Source organism: Oncorhynchus mykiss, chromosome 11, assembly GCF_057628025.1.
Source record: "Oncorhynchus mykiss isolate SJ-2025 chromosome 11, ASM5762802v1, whole genome shotgun sequence".
Taxonomy (NCBI): domain Eukaryota; kingdom Metazoa; phylum Chordata; class Actinopteri; order Salmoniformes; family Salmonidae; genus Oncorhynchus; species Oncorhynchus mykiss.
In genome coordinates this window covers 61609513-61625799 of record NC_143032.1, presented here as the reverse complement: position 1 = coordinate 61625799, position 16287 = coordinate 61609513, and the positions used below count along the sequence as shown (strand labels likewise).

The 16287-nt window shown below is 42.9% G+C and overlaps 2 protein-coding genes across 9 annotated transcripts in view; one reads left to right on the top strand and one right to left on the bottom strand.

The window, feature by feature from the left end:
- The window catches only part of LOC110535075 (EMI domain-containing protein 1), a 107314-nt gene extending 101839 nt beyond the window's left edge, over positions 1–5475 (top strand). For 4 of the 7 annotated variants that reach the window (XM_090190794.1, XM_036935959.2, XM_090190795.1 and 1 more), the window contains 2 exons: positions 415–505; positions 3877–5475. In XM_090190794.1, coding sequence (XP_090046920.1) covers positions 415–505; positions 3877–4016 — 231 coding nt within the window. In that variant the 3' untranslated portion in view covers positions 4017–5475. Of the gene's footprint in view, positions 1–141; positions 227–414; positions 506–3876 lie in introns of all 7 variants that reach the window. The other 3 variants (XM_036935960.2, XM_090190796.1, XM_090190793.1) reach the window with 1 other exon arrangement.
- Positions 4803–10006, bottom strand: rhbdd3 (rhomboid domain containing 3). Of its 2 annotated transcripts, none has more exons than XM_021621650.3 (5): positions 9187–10006; positions 8701–9084; positions 8463–8589; positions 8042–8287; positions 4803–5818 (listed from the first exon to the last, which is right to left on the bottom strand). In XM_021621650.3, exons 1-5 carry the CDS (start codon positions 9347–9349, stop codon positions 5650–5652), a joined length of 1089 nt encoding a protein of 362 aa, XP_021477325.1. In that variant the 5' UTR covers positions 9350–10006; the 3' UTR covers positions 4803–5649. The 2 variants fall into 2 exon arrangements, with proteins under 2 accessions (XP_021477325.1, XP_090046923.1); XM_090190797.1 differs by having other exon boundaries at positions 8042–8268; positions 9187–9802.
- Between the last annotated feature and the right edge of the window lie 6281 nt (positions 10007–16287).

Here is a 16287-nt window from a genome sequence, read left to right as displayed (position 1 = left end):
TAAAGGTTGCGGGGTGGGTGCGTGGACTAGTTTTAACCTTCTAACTGCTGTATTAGTTTGATAGAGAAAATTACTTGCACCTTGGCGAGCAATATGTTTGGCTTGTGCTCCTTACCTTGACGGCTATATCTATCTTCACAGGGGGACGGGATACATCAGATCAGAGAAGCGCTGAAGATCTTAGCTGAGAGGGTTTTAATCCTCGAGACTATGATCGGTATTCATGGTGAGTAGGAGGCCTGAGGCAGCAGGGTCAGCTTTAGGCAGGGGTCAGACGAGGCTGGGTGTCACCCCACCCTCCACTCCTGGGCCGTGAGACAGTGGGTATGGCCAGAGTCAGACAGCCCCAGGACCAGGCCTGGTGTGTCCACTCCCCACCCCTCACCCAGTCCCCTTGTCACTGTTCTCTGATAGGACATTAGTTTGAAGATGTTCCAAGACTTGCAGGCAGACCTGGAGCTTCTGGCTCGCAGGGTGACGCTGCTGGAGGCTATCATCTGGCCAGGTAACGCTGGTAACCATCCTCACCCCCAGGTCACACTAGTACATTATCTACTGCATTAGGCATGCAAGAACCATATGAACAATATATATTTTATGTGTGTTTTGATTTAAGTTGTTTGTGTAACTGGACTCGCATTAGTGGGCACCTACCTACTAGTACAATCTTATTAATTCACTAAATAGCTGATGTTACTCAAAGATTTAGACTTGTCTAGATCACTTTCATAGTTAGGCACATCATAATGATGGATACAGTGCATTCTGAAAGTATTCAGACACCTTGACTTTTTCAAACGGTTGTTACATTACAGCTTTACTCTAAAATTGAAAAAAACAAATCCTCATCAATCTACACCCATATCTCATAATGACAAAGCAAAAACGGGTTTTTAGTAATGTTTGCAAATGTATTAAAAATAAAAAACTGAAATATTACATTTACATAAGTATTCAGACCCTTTTCTCAGTACTTTGTTGAAGCACCTTTGGCAGTGATTACCTGCTCGAGTCATCTTGGGTATGATGCTACAAGCTTGGCACACCTGTATTTGGAGAGTTTCTCCCATCTTCTCTGCAGATCCTTTCAAGCTCTGTCAGGTTGGATTTGGAGTGTCGCTGCACAGCTATTTTCAGGTCTCTCCAGAGATGTTCGATTGAGCTCTGGCTGGGCCACCCAAGGGCATTCAAAGACTTGTCCTAAAGCCACTCCTGTGTTGTCTTGGCTACATGCTTAGGGTCATTGTCCTGTTGGAAGGTGAACCTTCGTCCCAGTCTGAAGTCCTGAGTGCTCTGGAGCAGGTTTTCATCAAGGATCTCTCTGTACTTTGCTCCGTTTATCTTTCCCTCGATCCTGACTGGTCTCCCAGTCCCTGCCGCTGAAAAACATCCCCACAGTATGATACTGCTGCCACCATGTATCAGCGTCGGGTTGGTGCCAGGTTTCCTCCAGGCATGACACTTGGCATTCAAGCCAAAGAGTTCAATCCTGGTTTCATCAGACCAGAGAATGTTGTCTGATGACTCCAAGCGGGCTGTAATGTGCCTTTTACTGAGGAGTGGCTTCCGTCTGCCCACTCTACCATTAAGGCCTGATTAGTGGAGTACTGCAGAGGTGGTTGTCCTTCTGGAAGTTTCTCCCATCTCCACAGAGGAACTCTGGATCTCTGTCAGGGTGACCATCGGTTCTTGGTCACCTCCCTGACCAAGGCCCTTCTCCTCGATTGCTCAGTTCTAGGAAGAGTCTTGGTTGTTCCAAGCTTATTCCATTTAAGAATAATGGAGACCACTGTGTTCTTGGGGACCTTCAATGCTGCAGAATTTTTTCAGTAAACCCTCCCCAGATCTGTGACTCAACACAATCCTGTCTCAGAGCTCTACGAACAATTCCTTCAACCTCATGGCTTGGTTTTTGCCCTGACATGCACTGTCAACTGTGGGACGTTATATAGACTGTTGTGTCCCTTTCCAAATCATGTCCAATCAATTGAATTTACCACAGGTGGACTCCAATCAAGTTGTAGAAACATCAAGGATAATCAATGGAAACAGGATGCACCTGAGCTCAATGTCATAGCAAAATGTATGTAAATAAGGTATTTATGTTTTATACATTTGCAAACATTTCTAAACCTATTTTCGCTTTGTCATTATGGGGTATCTGCGTAGCTTGAGGAGAAAATGTATTTAATCAATTTTAGAATAGGGCTGTAATGTAACAAAATGTGGAAAAAGTCAAGGTCTCAATACTTTCCAAATGCACTGTATGGCAACATCATATAAACTCAGCAAAAAAGAAACGTCCCTTTTTCAGGACCCTGTCCTTCAAAGATAATTCGTAAAAATCCAAATAACTTCACAGATCTTCATTGTAAAGGGTTTAAACAATGTTTCCCATGCTTGTTCAATGAACCATAAACAGCTAATGAACATACACCTGTGGAACAGTCGTTAAGACACGGACAGCTTACAGACGGTAGGCAATTAAGGTCACAGTTATGAAAACTTAGGACACTAAAGAGGCCTTTCTACTGACTGGAAAAACACCAAAAGAAAGATGCCCAGGGTCCCTGCTCATCTGCGTGAATGTGCCTTAGGCATGCTGCAAGGAGGCATGAGGACTGCAGATGTGGCCAGGGCAATAAATTGCAATGTCCATACTGTGAGACGCCTAAGACAGCACTACAGGGAGACAGGACGGACAGCTGATCGTCCTCGCAGAGGCAGACCACATGTAAAAACACCTGCACAGAATCGGTACATCCAAACATCACACCTGCGAGACAGGTACAGGATGGAAACAACAACGGCCCGAGTTACACCAGGAACGTACAATCCCTCCATCAGTGCTCAGACTGTCCGCAATAGGCTGAGAGGCTGGACTGAGGGCTTGTAGGCCTGTTGTAAGGCAGGTCCTCACCAGACATCACCGGCAACAATGTTGCCTATGGGCATAAACCCACCTTCGCTGGACCAGACAGGAGTGGCAAAAAGTGCTCTTCACTGACGAGTTGCGGTTTTGTCTCACCAGGGGTGATGATCAGATTTGCATTTATCGTCGAAGGAATGAGTGTTACACTGAGGCCTGTACTCTGGAGCGGGATCGATTTGGAGGTGGAGGGTCTGTCATGGTCTGGGGCAGTGTGTCACAGCATCATTGGACTGAGCATGTTGTCTTTGCAGGCATTCTCAACTCTGTGCATTACAGGGAAGACATCCTCCTCCCTCATGTGGTACCCTTCCTGCAGGCTCATCCTGACATGACCCTCCAGCATGATAATGCCACCAGCCATACTGCTCATTCTGTGTGTGATTTCCTGCAAGACAGGAATGTCAGTGTTCTGCCATGGCCAGCGAAGAGCCTGGATCTCAATCCCATTGAGCACGTCTGGGACCTGTTGGATCGGAGGTTGAGGGCTAAGGCCATTCCGCCCAGAAATGTCCGGGAACTTGCAGGTGCCTTGGTGGATGTGGGGTAACATTTCACAGCAAAAACTGGCAAATCTGGTGCAGTCCATGAGGAGGAGATGCACTGCAGGACTTAATGCAGATGGTGGCCACACCAGATACTGTTACTTTTGATTTTGACCCCCCCTTTGTTAAGGGACACATTATTCCATTTCTGTTAGTCACATGTCTGTGGAATTGTTCAGTTTATGTCTCAGTTGTTGCATCTTGTTATGTTCATACAAATATTTACACATGTTAAGTTTGCTGAAAATAAACACAGTTGACAGTGATAGGACATTTATTTTTTTGCTGAGTTTAAATGCTTTATCATATGTAATAACGTGCTCTATTAACTAACTATTTTATATTTATGTCTCATATGTATGCATAGGGTAGCATGGCCCCAATTCTTTGTTTCTTCAACAGAGCCTGATCTAGGGTCTGGAGATGGTCAATACGGGACTGCATCCCCAGGTGGTTTCTACAGGGATAAGCGAGCAGGAGCCAAACCCTATCGGCTCGTCTCCCCTCCTCTGTCCACAGACACAAAGGTTCAGGGGAAGTAGCATTGTTCCCTGCTGCATCTCTGAGGATCACAGGCTGGGTTTAACTACCCCCTCCCTTAGGTCTCTCTGGCACTCTACTGATCCAGACCTTATCTGATACCCTCTGTGGGCTGTACCATCAGACGAAAGGTGGGGGACACCTCAGGGAAGCTCCACTGGTGCTCCGGAGTCTGCCCACCTCCATTGGGAACCAGTACCAGCCACCTTTACCCCAACATACACCTCCTCGTAGACCCATGGCTCCCGCTGTGTCCCATCCCTGTTCCCCCTGTGTCCCACCAATGTGGCTACAGCTAGAAAATATTTCAAGAAAATATCCTATAGGCCTCTGGAAAACATGCAAACATTAAAAAGCTTGATATGTTAAATGGTGCTCAATCATCTGAAAACAATTCTGGACTATAAGGGTCATTGCAGGATAGTATAAATTGCGGTAAATTAAAGGAGGAATTAAGTGTAAAAGAAAAGACTGGCTCTGAGAATTTGTTTGGACTGTAACAATGTTGGGAATCTGAGGTTTACTTATTTAAATATATTGAGCATGTACAGACTGCAAGGCACACGTACACAAAAAAAACTCTTCCTCTTATATTCCTTTTGTTTTGTTTCTATAATATTGTGTTAGTCCTTGCTATGTAGTGCACTATAAAGATGAAGACATGGCACGCCTTTCCTATTGAGATGTCAGTTAGTAGTACCGTTATGGAAAGCATTGCTTATCAGTGCACAGCATTTGTCTTGGTGTCTGATAACCATCCCTTTAAATCAAACAAATCCAACAAGAGATTTAATGTATTTATTTTATTCACATTTTATTGTAGATTTGTTAGTGCACAAAAAAATGCAGTTATGTTTTTCTACACTCTTAGACAGTATTTGTTCTCAACAGCAGTGCTGGAATACAAAACTCATACCCATATAGCTAAGTATCTCCTTTACCAAAACTGATATGTGATCAAATTCCTGCATTTATTTCAAACCCCAAACTGCAGCTCCTGCATAAACTGGCAGTAGTTGACTTATTTTAAACCCACAAGCTAAAGCAATGATATCTCTAAGAACCCCCACTCATGGGACAGGTGTATCTTTCTCCTACAACAGCTTCAGTCCTACGCACACACACCACACGGTAGTACAGGACCTGTTGATGCAACTTGAATACATTTTTGTGTAACTTTGTACCACTACTACATTCTTATACTTAGACTGATTTCTCTGTCACAGTAAAAAAAAAAAAAACGTATTCTTTGATAATTTGTTTCTTTATCTTATAATACAAATTTTGTGAATTATTTAAAAAAAGATAAATAGAAGCTTATTGTTTTGTATGCTGATATACAGTATGTAACATCATGTATTTTCCATTTTGGGCATATTTGATATTGCTTGCTAATGTGTTATTGTGCTAAAATAATCTTCTAGATGGTTTTTATAATAAATAATTGTTTTGCTTTTTTAACAGGCCAATAGTCATTTTTTTCATAATGGCATTAATTTGGGTACTCGTCTTTTCCTTTTAGCCCACAAGGTACATTCAGCTCAGCAAAACTCAACAAAATATCAATATCATCATGCTAAATCACACCTTCTGTTCCAAGGTCCAGTTGGTCACCATATGCTGATCTGACAGGCCTCAGGTATTTCTTGGTGGCAGGGGGATCTTCCCTTTGGATGTCATCACAGCCTCCTCCCCAACTCTGTCATCAATGAGCAGGGAGATGGCGCCATCTAGCTGTCTAGTTGCAGCCAGTGCCACCACAGCTTTATCTGTAGGAAACCCCATCTTCTCCAGTTGCTGAAGCCTGAGAGGGGAAAATAATGTAAAGAAATAAAAATACATATACCGTACCAGTCAAAAGTTAACACACCTACTCATTCAAGGGTTTTTCTTTATTTTTACTATTTTCTACATTGTAGAATAATAGTGAAGCCATCAAAACGATTAAATAACACATCTGGAATCATGTAGCTACCAAAGAAGTGTTAAATATCTTATATTTTTGATTCTTCAAAATACCCACCCTTTGCCTTGACAGCTTTTGGCTCTTGGCATTTTCTCAATTAACAGGTGTGCCTTGTTAAACATTTATTTGTGGAATTTCTTTCCTTCTTAATGCATTTGACCCAATCAGTTGTGTTGTGACAAGGTAGGGGGGTATACAGAAGAGAGCCCTATTTGGACCATATTATGGAAAAAACAGCTCAAATAAGAAAAGAGAAACGACAGTCCATCATTACTTTAAGACATGAAGGTCAGTCAACCCAGAAAATTTCAAGAACTATGAACGTTTCTTCAAGTGCAGTCACAATAACCATCAAGCGCTATGATGAAACTGGCTCTCATGAGGACTGCCACAGGAAAAGAAGACCCAGAGTTACCTCTGCTGCAGAGGATAAGTTCATTAGAGTTACCAGCCTCAGAAATCAGCACCTCAGATTGCAACCCAAACTAATTATTCACAGAGTTCAAGTAACAGACACATCTCAACATCAACTGTACAGAGGAGACTGCGTGAATCAGGCCTTCGTGGTCGAATTGCTGCAAAGAAACCACTACTAAAGGACACCAATAAGAAGAAGAGACTTGATTGGGCGAAGAAACACAAGCAATGGACATCTGTCCTCAGGCTGATGAGTCCAAATTTGAGATTTTTAGTTCCAACTGCCGTGTCTTTGTGAGACGCAGAGTTGGTGAACGGATGAACTCAGCATGTGTGGTTCCTACTGTGAAGCATGGAGGAGGTGGTGTGATGGTGCTTTGCTGGTGACACTGTCTGTGATTTATTTAGAATTCAAGGCACACTTAACCACCATGGCTACCACAGCATTCTACAGCAATACGGCATCCCATCTGGTTTGCGCTTAGTGGTACTATCATTTGTTTTTCAACAGGACAATGATCCAAAACACACCTCCAGGCTGTGTAAGCGCTATTTAACCAATAAAGAGACTGATGGAGTGCGGCATCAGATGACCTGGCCTCCACAATCACCCGACCTCAAACCAATTGAGATGGTTTGGGATGAGTTGGACCGCAGAGTGAAGGAAAAGCAGCCAACAAGTACTCAGCATAGGTGGGAACTCCTTCAAGACGGTTGTAAAAGCATTCCAGGTGAAGCTGGTTGTGAGAATACCAAGTGTGCAAAGCTGTCATCAAGGCAAAGGGTGGCTACTTTGAAGAATCACAAATATAAAATATGTTTTAAACTTTTTTGGTTACTACATGATTCCATATGAGTTATTTCATAGTGTTAATGTCTTCACTATTATTTCTGTAGAAAATAGTAAAAAAAATAAAGAAAAACCCTTGAATGAGTATGTGTGTCCAAACTTTAGACTGGTACTGTATGTTTTGCTCAGAATGTATTTTTTTTGATGATATATTTAATCACAGCTTGCATTTGGCCGGAATCAAAGTTAAGCATTATATGACAAACTACAAAAATGATTCTTAAAAAAATATAGTACATACACTGAGTGTATAAAACATTGCTCTTTAGGCCTCTCGAGTGGCGCAGAGGTCTAAGGCACTACATCGCATTGCTTGAGGCGTCACCACAGACCCGGGTTCAATCCCAGGCTGTGTTGCAGCCGGACGCGACCGGGAGACCCATGAGGCGGCGCACAATTGTCCCAGCGTCGCCCAGGTTAGGGAAGGGTTATGATAAGTGCCTTTGAAAGGGTTATGATAGTAGGTGACAGGCAAACCGGTTTGAGTGTGTCAAGAACTGTAACACTGCTGGGTTTTTCATGCTCAACAGTTTCCCATGTGCATCAAGAATCCAGCCAACTTGACACAACTGTGTGAAGCATGGGAGTCATCATGGGCCAACATCCCTGTGGAATGCTTTCAACACCTTGTAGAGTCCATGCCCTGACAAATTGAAGCTGTTCTGTGGGCAAAAGGTTGTGCAGCTCAATATTAGAAATGTGTTCCTAATGTTTTGTACACTTTGTACACAGTGTATAGGCTGCCACAAATGTGCTCTTCTATACTAGTAAATGTCAGAATAAACCTGACTGACCTCAGAAAGGACACTGAGGACTTTGACACCTCAACTTTGGTCCCTGGTTCCTCAGGAGCATCCTGTAAGGAGGCCAATATCCCCGCCCTCAGCATCTGCTCCTCCAATAACTGGGCCTCTGACACTGCTGCAGACCCGTCCAGCAGCCAATGAGGAACAGACGCTAACCAAGGCTGTGGGTTCACGGGTGGAAAGTCCTCCATGGGGGTTCTGTTAGAGGGAGATACCTGAGGGAATGGCCCAGATCTGTAATAAACAAAGTCTCATTGTTTCATTTCACTTTGTCCTGCATTCACTGTACAACCCTGCACATGTGACTATTAAATTCTCTCATCTCACTCATGCCACCAACTCCATTCCCAGAATAGGTAGTAGTAAATCAGGCTTCAACAAGCTACTGTAACTCATGAGTTGTTCTCACCTCTGTGAGGTGTTATAGGTGGGAAGCCTTAGCCTGGAGTAGTAAGGAACATAGGCCCAATCAGGGAGGAAGTTGAAAATCCCTATATTCTCTATTTTCTGCAAAACCCCAATAAAGGATGGGCGATCTTTAAACAAAGTTAAGGTTCATAATCACAGAATGTAAAAGATATGGCAGAGACAATGGGGACAAAAACACTTTCCAATAATTTGTTGTATTTTTTGGCAGAGAAGGATACAGTTGTGTCCTATCAGTATGGCACAGAAGTGGAGCAGGCCCGGTGTGCTTGGAAGCAACACCAAATTGAGGAGTAAGAGAAGCCAGGGCAGGAACCAAACTGGTACACATCTGAGCAGCTTCCTTTGGGTCACCTGACGACACTGGGCTGTAAACAGAGCCAGTTGAGTGGCAGAGGAACCACAAACACGACTAGCCTCATCCCCACTGATGAAGAGTAGGATGGCATACAGTGGAGGAAGGAGAGCTATGGAGAGGAGTGAGAGGGCAAGAAAAGCCACTGTGCCCCAGCGTCGCTCCTGGCATGGTCCAAGCAACAGCAGGAGAATTGCGTTGTAGAGAAGAGAGGGCAGCTCCTCATGACTAAAGGCATAGAGTGACAGATCTGTGTGTGAGAGAGGGAAGGTTACTTTCTATTTTCTATTCAGGGGTAACAAATCAAATTCCATACCTGCTTTACTCTAGGTGTGTCTGGCAGATTACCTACCTCGGCACCCTGGGTACTGTCCACCTGGGCCTAAACTCAGACTGGCTGGAATACCACCAAGCCACATCAGCCCCATCAGAGTTAACAGAAACGTTGTTCCAAGAAAGAATCCCGGACGATTCGAGCCAAACCAAAACCATATTGAGCAAATACGGTCAACCATTGTAGCGGACTTACTAGTGCTTGTCGTAGAAGCACTATAGTAAGCTTTCTAATCAAACACTTTCCCCATTCAAACGATATTCAGGACACACGAAGTTCGTATATGTTTTATGTCCAATAAAGACAATGGCACATATTTGACTTGAATATTTCTAAATATGACAACGCCATCTTCGCTTTATAACTGACAACATTCGCTTCATTAACTGACTGACAATATTCAAAATAAGATTGCACGACGTATCAGAAAGCGAGCATGATAGCAGCGAGAGGATTCCTACTTGTCCAAGTGTGTTTGTCCAAGGGTCGAAAGATGTACAATAAGTGTAAGTTACTTCAATGACATTCAGTATTTAGTTTTTCGTGTTAAAATTCATAAATCATGAACACTCAAGTATTTCCTTAGCCGATAGAAAATGTGCCACTTTGCAATGTATCAACACTTCCTGTTTACGTTCTTGGACGAGTTCATTCACGACTACCTTAACGTAAAACCTCCTATTAAATCGAGTTATTATAATTGACTACATACGGAAAATATTTGTGGGGTGTTTCTGTAATTATTTGATTCATGAAATGTTTCTGCACCCTGATTTTGTAAATGTGTTGGTACCCACTGAAATATGGTGTATGCCAGAGACACAGATTGCGCCATATCTCAGTGGATTACCACAGCCACAAAGTCATACCCCCTTATTTCTACAATGTATTTGATTAAAATCAGATTTCAAACCTAGCCCTGACCACACTGCTAAACGTATGCCTAACCTTAAATTAAGGGAAAAAAAGATTTTGTTTTCATTACTTTTTTTCGATATAGACCATTTTTACTTTGTGACTGTGGTAACTAGTGAAAACCAAGTGAAACCCTTCTAGTCGGTCTAAAAAACCAAACGAAACGATTCGTTCAGTCATTCCTATGGGGAAAATGAATTGGGAAATAATCGGTTGGGTTGCAAAGTAGGGTTTTGGCATAAACGCCGAAAATAAGGTCTGAGGTTAACACAGGTTTAGGATATCTTGAATATAGGATATCTATGCAGTGCCTAGCTCCACTCCTATTCCCCAGGCGCTCTCTTTTGATTACTTCTTTAACCGTAATAGCCTTGGTTTCATGCATGTTAACATTAGAAGCCTCTTCCCTAAGTTTGTTTTATTCACTGCTTTAGCACACTCTGCCATCCCGGATGTTCTAGCCGTGTCTGAATCCTTTAGGAAGACCACCAAAAATTCTGAACTACAACATTTTCACACAAGATATAACGGCCAAAGGGGGCGGTGTTGCAATCTACTGCAAAGATAGCCTGCAGAGTTCTGTCCTACTATCCAGGTCTGTACCCAAACAATTTGAACTTGCACACCTCTCTAAAAACAAGTCTCTCACCGTTGCCGCCTGCTATAGACCACCCTCTGCCCCCAGCTGTGCTCTGGACACCATATGTGAACTGATTGCCCCCCATCCACCTTCAGAGCTCGTGCTGCTAGGCAACCTAAACTGGAACATGCTTACAGCTTTTTTCGATTGCTAAACCTGACAGTGGGCACAACTGGAGTCACATGTGCAAAACTCTAACTACAGTCTGCACTGTCATATATACACATATTCATATACATAGCTCATATATCAAGCACATATATTAAGCCGCCTGACTCAAGTCATTGCACGCACCCCTGTCCAAACAGGAAGTACCCTACCCCCAGCCATAAACTGCCCCTCTCAGTTCTCTTATCTTACGACCCCAGGACACACAAATACCTTCTTGCATAAACACACACACTTCATCCCCCCTCTACTGGTCGGGTGCCCAGAGCAGAAGAACTCTGCTGCGCACCAATGGGGCTCCTGCTCTGGCTAGAGCAGGTCCGCCTCCAACTCTTCGGGACCAGTCAGAAGACCACCACGACAAGACATCACCTACATTATTCTATGTATAAAAACTGTTGTAACCTTTGTTTAGGCCCCTTTTTCAGCTAACTCCATTTTGAGCTATATGAATCAGGTCCGTGCACGTTAAAACTGTAGGACAAGATATCTTTTGACTCAATAAACTGCCTTTTTGTTACAACTGAAATCCACTCTGTCCAGCATCCATGATTTGGTCTCACTCTCCTGTAAGTTAATCATCAACAGCACTACCAACAGTCACCTGAGCTAAACAGTTCACATCACCTGCAAAACTCATTCCAAGCAACACAACTCTTAACACATGGCTCAAAACACGCTCAGTGCAGCCAAACACTATGCACAACCCTCACTGAGATAACACACACTGTCACTCAGAACACACTGAGAGTAAAAACACTAGCATCAAACACCAATACAGAAAATACAAACTTTTCATCTTTACAGTTTGAACAATTTCAGTGACTTCATACAAAGTAATATTTTCTTCAAAGAAAAGAGTGACATTCTTTCACATGATTTATTAAATTTTTTAGAACATAACAATTCTTTAAGGTAAATGAAAATTAGCAGTTTGCTTCAATAGTCTGTAGTAATTTACGGAATTACAGTAATGAGAAAAAAAAGGTAGAAACTAAAAGTACATACTGTAATTCAAACAAATAATTGAGGGGCTAATCCTGCCTCTCTCTAGCATCAGGCCACAGGTTTTCTTCAACATCACATCTAATGTTTTCTCTTGCCATGCACCTGGGGAAGAACCTTCTGGAGTGCCTTATCCATCCCTGGCAGTCCTCTGGACTCGTGTCCTCACATCCGGCACGCATTGCTTCCAAAAGAGACATTCCACCTCCAGACAGAGAAAAACTCCTCTATTGGGTTGAGGAAGGGTGAATATGCAGGCAGGTACAAAACCACTAATCTGTGATGTGCTGCAAACCAATCTGTGACAGCTGCAGAGTGGTGAAAAGCAACGTTATCGCAAACTATGACAAAAACTTGGGGGTTTCTTACTGGCTCCCCCTGTTCTGCTGGCACTAGCTGAGCATAGAGCTGTTCTAGGAAAGCTATAAGCCTTTCTGTGTTGTATGGGCCAATGAGTGGTGTGTTGAGAAGCAAACTATCATTGGCCATTGCAGCACACATGGTGATATTTCCCCCCCTTTGGCCTGGAACCTCCACAGTGGCCCTTTGACCTATAACATTCCTTCCTCTGCGCCGTGTTTTGGCAAGGTTAAATCCAGCTTCATCGATAAATACAAATGAATGTGGTCTTTCCAGTGCTTCCACCTCCATTACTCTCTGAAAAACAGTAAGTGCACAGTTTTACTGTAGAAATGCTAGTGTTTTTTTTTACTGTAAATATTTTGTATAACTGTGTACGTAACCTCAGACGTCTTACCTGGACATATTGGTATCTTTGCTCTTTTACCCGTTCACTGTTTCTCTCGAACGGTACAGTGTATAACTGTTTCATTGTAACTTGGTGTTTCTTTAGGACTCGAGCAATAGTTGTTGTGCTGACAGAATTAACATTTTCAAATATATCATTATCAGCCAGCACTCTATCTTGAATCTCCCGCAGTTTTATTGCATTGTTGACAACAACCATGTCAACAATAGCATTTTCCTGCGCATCTGAAAATATTTTTCCTCTTCCCCCTGTTGGGGGCAGCCTTTGGGTCCTGTTGTAAAAATACATTTTACAGTCAAACTTACTGTAATATATATCTGTGTAAATATTCTATAATTGCAATACAAAATAGATTCCTGTAATGTTTTCATTTACTGTAAGGATGTAACTCTCACCTGTTTGCATGATGGAAATTCTCATTACAGATGCCACTGTGGATCTTTGCAGATTGGGTTGCACCCTCAACCCTGCCTCTCAATGAGAGACCATGGTTCACGACACGGTCTATAAGTGTAGCCCTTATTTCATCTGAAATAACAGCTCTTTGTCTTCTTTGTCTTCCTCCACGCATCCGCCCTCTCCCTGCCACCCTTCTCCCTCCACGAACCCATCTTCCTTGTTCCATTTCCAAAATGAGTCTTTCTGAGCTCTACCTATATATACTGTAATATGTGTGTGTGTTCACTAACAAGTCTAAAACAAGACACCTTCTTAGCCTTTCAGCTGAAATTGCAATCAGCAGTGTTTGAAAGGCACAAGGCTGAAATCGATTTCGTTTTGAATGTGTGGTTCACAGTTTTGACAGCAGTGTGTTAGCATTTGAACAAAGTGCTGTAAATCCACAGTGTTGTGCAGGTTGTGGTTAAAGTCATGGGATAAGTGTGTAGAGTTTTGAAAACTGTGTTCAAGCAATGAAAAACGAACAAGAGTTTGGTCCACATGAACTGCTGCTGTGCAGACTGTAGTTAGAGTTTTGCACGTGACTCCAGTTGTGTCCACTGTCATTTAGCAATCGAAAAAAACTGTAACACCTCCCAGCCATCCTACAATCTAAGCTTGATGGCATGATAAAACATGTTAAAAGCAAACATTTTAACAACCAAAATCCTCAAGTCAAAGACACAAAAATACATGAAAACATTCTCAGAAATAGTAGAACACCACCTATGGCCTCAAGTAGAGGATAGAAACCAATATACACAGGCAGTTAGAAAAGCCAAGGCTAGCTTTTTCAAGCAGAAATTTGCTTCCTGCAACACAAACTCAAAAAAGTTCTGGGACACTGTAAAGTCCATGGACAATAAGAACACCTCCTCCCAGCTGCCCACTGCACTGAGGATAGGAAACACTGTCACCACCGATAAATCCACTATAATTTAGAATTTTAATAAGCATTTTTCTATGGCTGGCCATGCTTTCCACCTGGCTACCCCTACCCCGGTCAACAGCACTGCACTCGCCCAAGCCTTCCCCATTTCTCCCTGTCCCAAATCCAGTCAGCTGATGTTCTGAAAGAGCTGCAAAATCTGGACCATACAAATCAGCCGGGCTAGACAATCTGGACCCTTTCTTTCTAAAATTATCTGCCAAAATTGTTGCAACCCCTATTACTAGCCTGTTCAACCTCTCTTTCGTGTCGTCTGAGATTCCCAAAGATTGGAAAGCAGCTGCAGTCATCCCCCTCTTCAAAGGGGGGGACACTCTTGACCTAAACTGCTACAGACCTATATCTATCCTACCCTGCCTTTCTAAGGTCTTCGAAAGCCAAGTCAACAAACAGATTACCGACCATTCTGAATCCCACCATACCTTCTCCGCTATGCCATCTGGTTTCAGAGCTGGTCATGGGTGCACCTCAGCCACGCTCAAGGTCCTAAACGACATCTTAACTGCCATCGATAAGAAACAATACTGTGCAGCCGTATTCATTGACCTGGCCAAGGCTTTCGACTCTGTCAATCACCATATCCTCATCGGCAGACTCAATAGCCTTGGTTTCTCAAATGATTGCCTCGCCTGGTTCACCAACTACTTCTCTGATAGGGCCTCTGTCAGTCTCTATGGGGGTGCCACAGGGTTCAATTCCTGGACCGACTCTCTTCTCTGTATACATCAATGATGTCGCTCTTGCTGCTGGTGAGTCTCTGATCCACCTCTACGCAGATGACACCATTCTGTATACTTCTGGCCCTTCTTTGGACACTTGTTAACAACCCTCCAGATTAGCTTCAATGCCATACAACTCTCCTTCCGTGGCCTCCAACTGCTCTTAAATACAAGTAAAACTAAATGCACGCTCTTCAACCGATCCCTGCCTGCACCTGCCCGCCCGTCCAACATCACTACTCTGGACGGTTCTGACTTAGAATATGTGGACAACTAAAAATACCTAGGTGTCTGGTTAGACTATAAACTCTCCTTCCAGACTCACATCAAACATCTCCAATCCAAAGTTAAATCTATAATTGGCTTCCTATTTCGCAACAAAGCATCCTTCACTCATGCTGCCAAACATACCCTTGTAAAACTGACCATCCTACCGATCCTCGACTTCGGCGATGTCATTTACAAAATAGCCTCCAATACCGTACTCAATAAATTGGATGTAGTCTATCACAGTGCCATCCGTTTTGTCACCAAAGCCCCATATACTACCCACCACTGCAACCTGTACGCTCTCGTTGGCTGGCCCTCGCTTCATACTCGTTGCCAAACCCACTGGCTCCAGGTCAACTACAAGACCCTGCTAGGTAAAGTCCCCCCTTATCTCAGCTCGCTGGTCACCATAGCAGCACCTACCTGTAGCATGCGCTCCAGCAGGTATATCTCTCTGGTCACCCCCAAAACCAATTCTTCCTTTGGTCGCCTCTCCTTCCAGTTCTCTGCTGCCAATGACTGGAACGAACTACAAAAATCTCTGAAATTGGAAACACTTATCTCCCACACTAGCTTTAAGCACCAGCTGTCAGAGCAGCTCACAGAGTATGGCACCTGTACATAGCCCATCTATAATTTAGCCCAAACCACTACCTCTCCCCTACTGTATTTATTTATTTATTTAGCTCCTTTGCACCCCAATATTTATATCTCTACTTTGCACATTCTTCCACTGCAAATCTACCATTCCAGTGTTTTACTTGATATTTTGTATTTACTTCGCCGCCATGGCCTTTTTTTTGCCTCTCTTTTTACCTCTTATCTCACCTCATTTGCTCACATTGTATATAGACGTATTTTTCTACTGTATTATTGACTGTATGTTTGTTAATTCCATGTGTAACTCTGTGTTGTTGTATGTGTCCAACTGCTTTGCTTTATCTTGGCCAGGTCGCAATTGTAAATGAGAACTTGTTCTCAACTTGCCTACCTGGTTAAATAAAGGTGAAATATAATAAATAAAATCTTATATGTTTTGTTCTATGAGATAATATCAGTCAGTTAACATTCCCTTTATGAATTATGAAGCCTTTATGTGCATTTTTTAAAACTAAAAATCACACCACAATTCACAAAACGTTACGTTTGCTGAAAAAGTTCATAACATAAAACTAAATGTAGGGTGAGTATTGGTTAAGAGGGATACTTAAGCTTTGTAATGAATAGCTTTGAATGTGTACAATAA

Coding starts and splice junctions, on each gene's coding strand:
- rhbdd3 (XM_021621650.3), bottom strand. CDS start 9,349: ATGGTTGACCGTATTTGCTCAATATGGTTTTGGTTTGGCTCGAATCGT. Junction 9,085..9,186: donor ACAGTACCCAGGGTGCCGAG/GTAGGTAATCTG, acceptor TCTCACACACAG/ATCTGTCACTCTATGCCTTT. Junction 8,590..8,700: donor CATACTGATAGGACACAACT/GTATCCTTCTCT, acceptor CTTTGTTTAAAG/ATCGCCCATCCTTTATTGGG.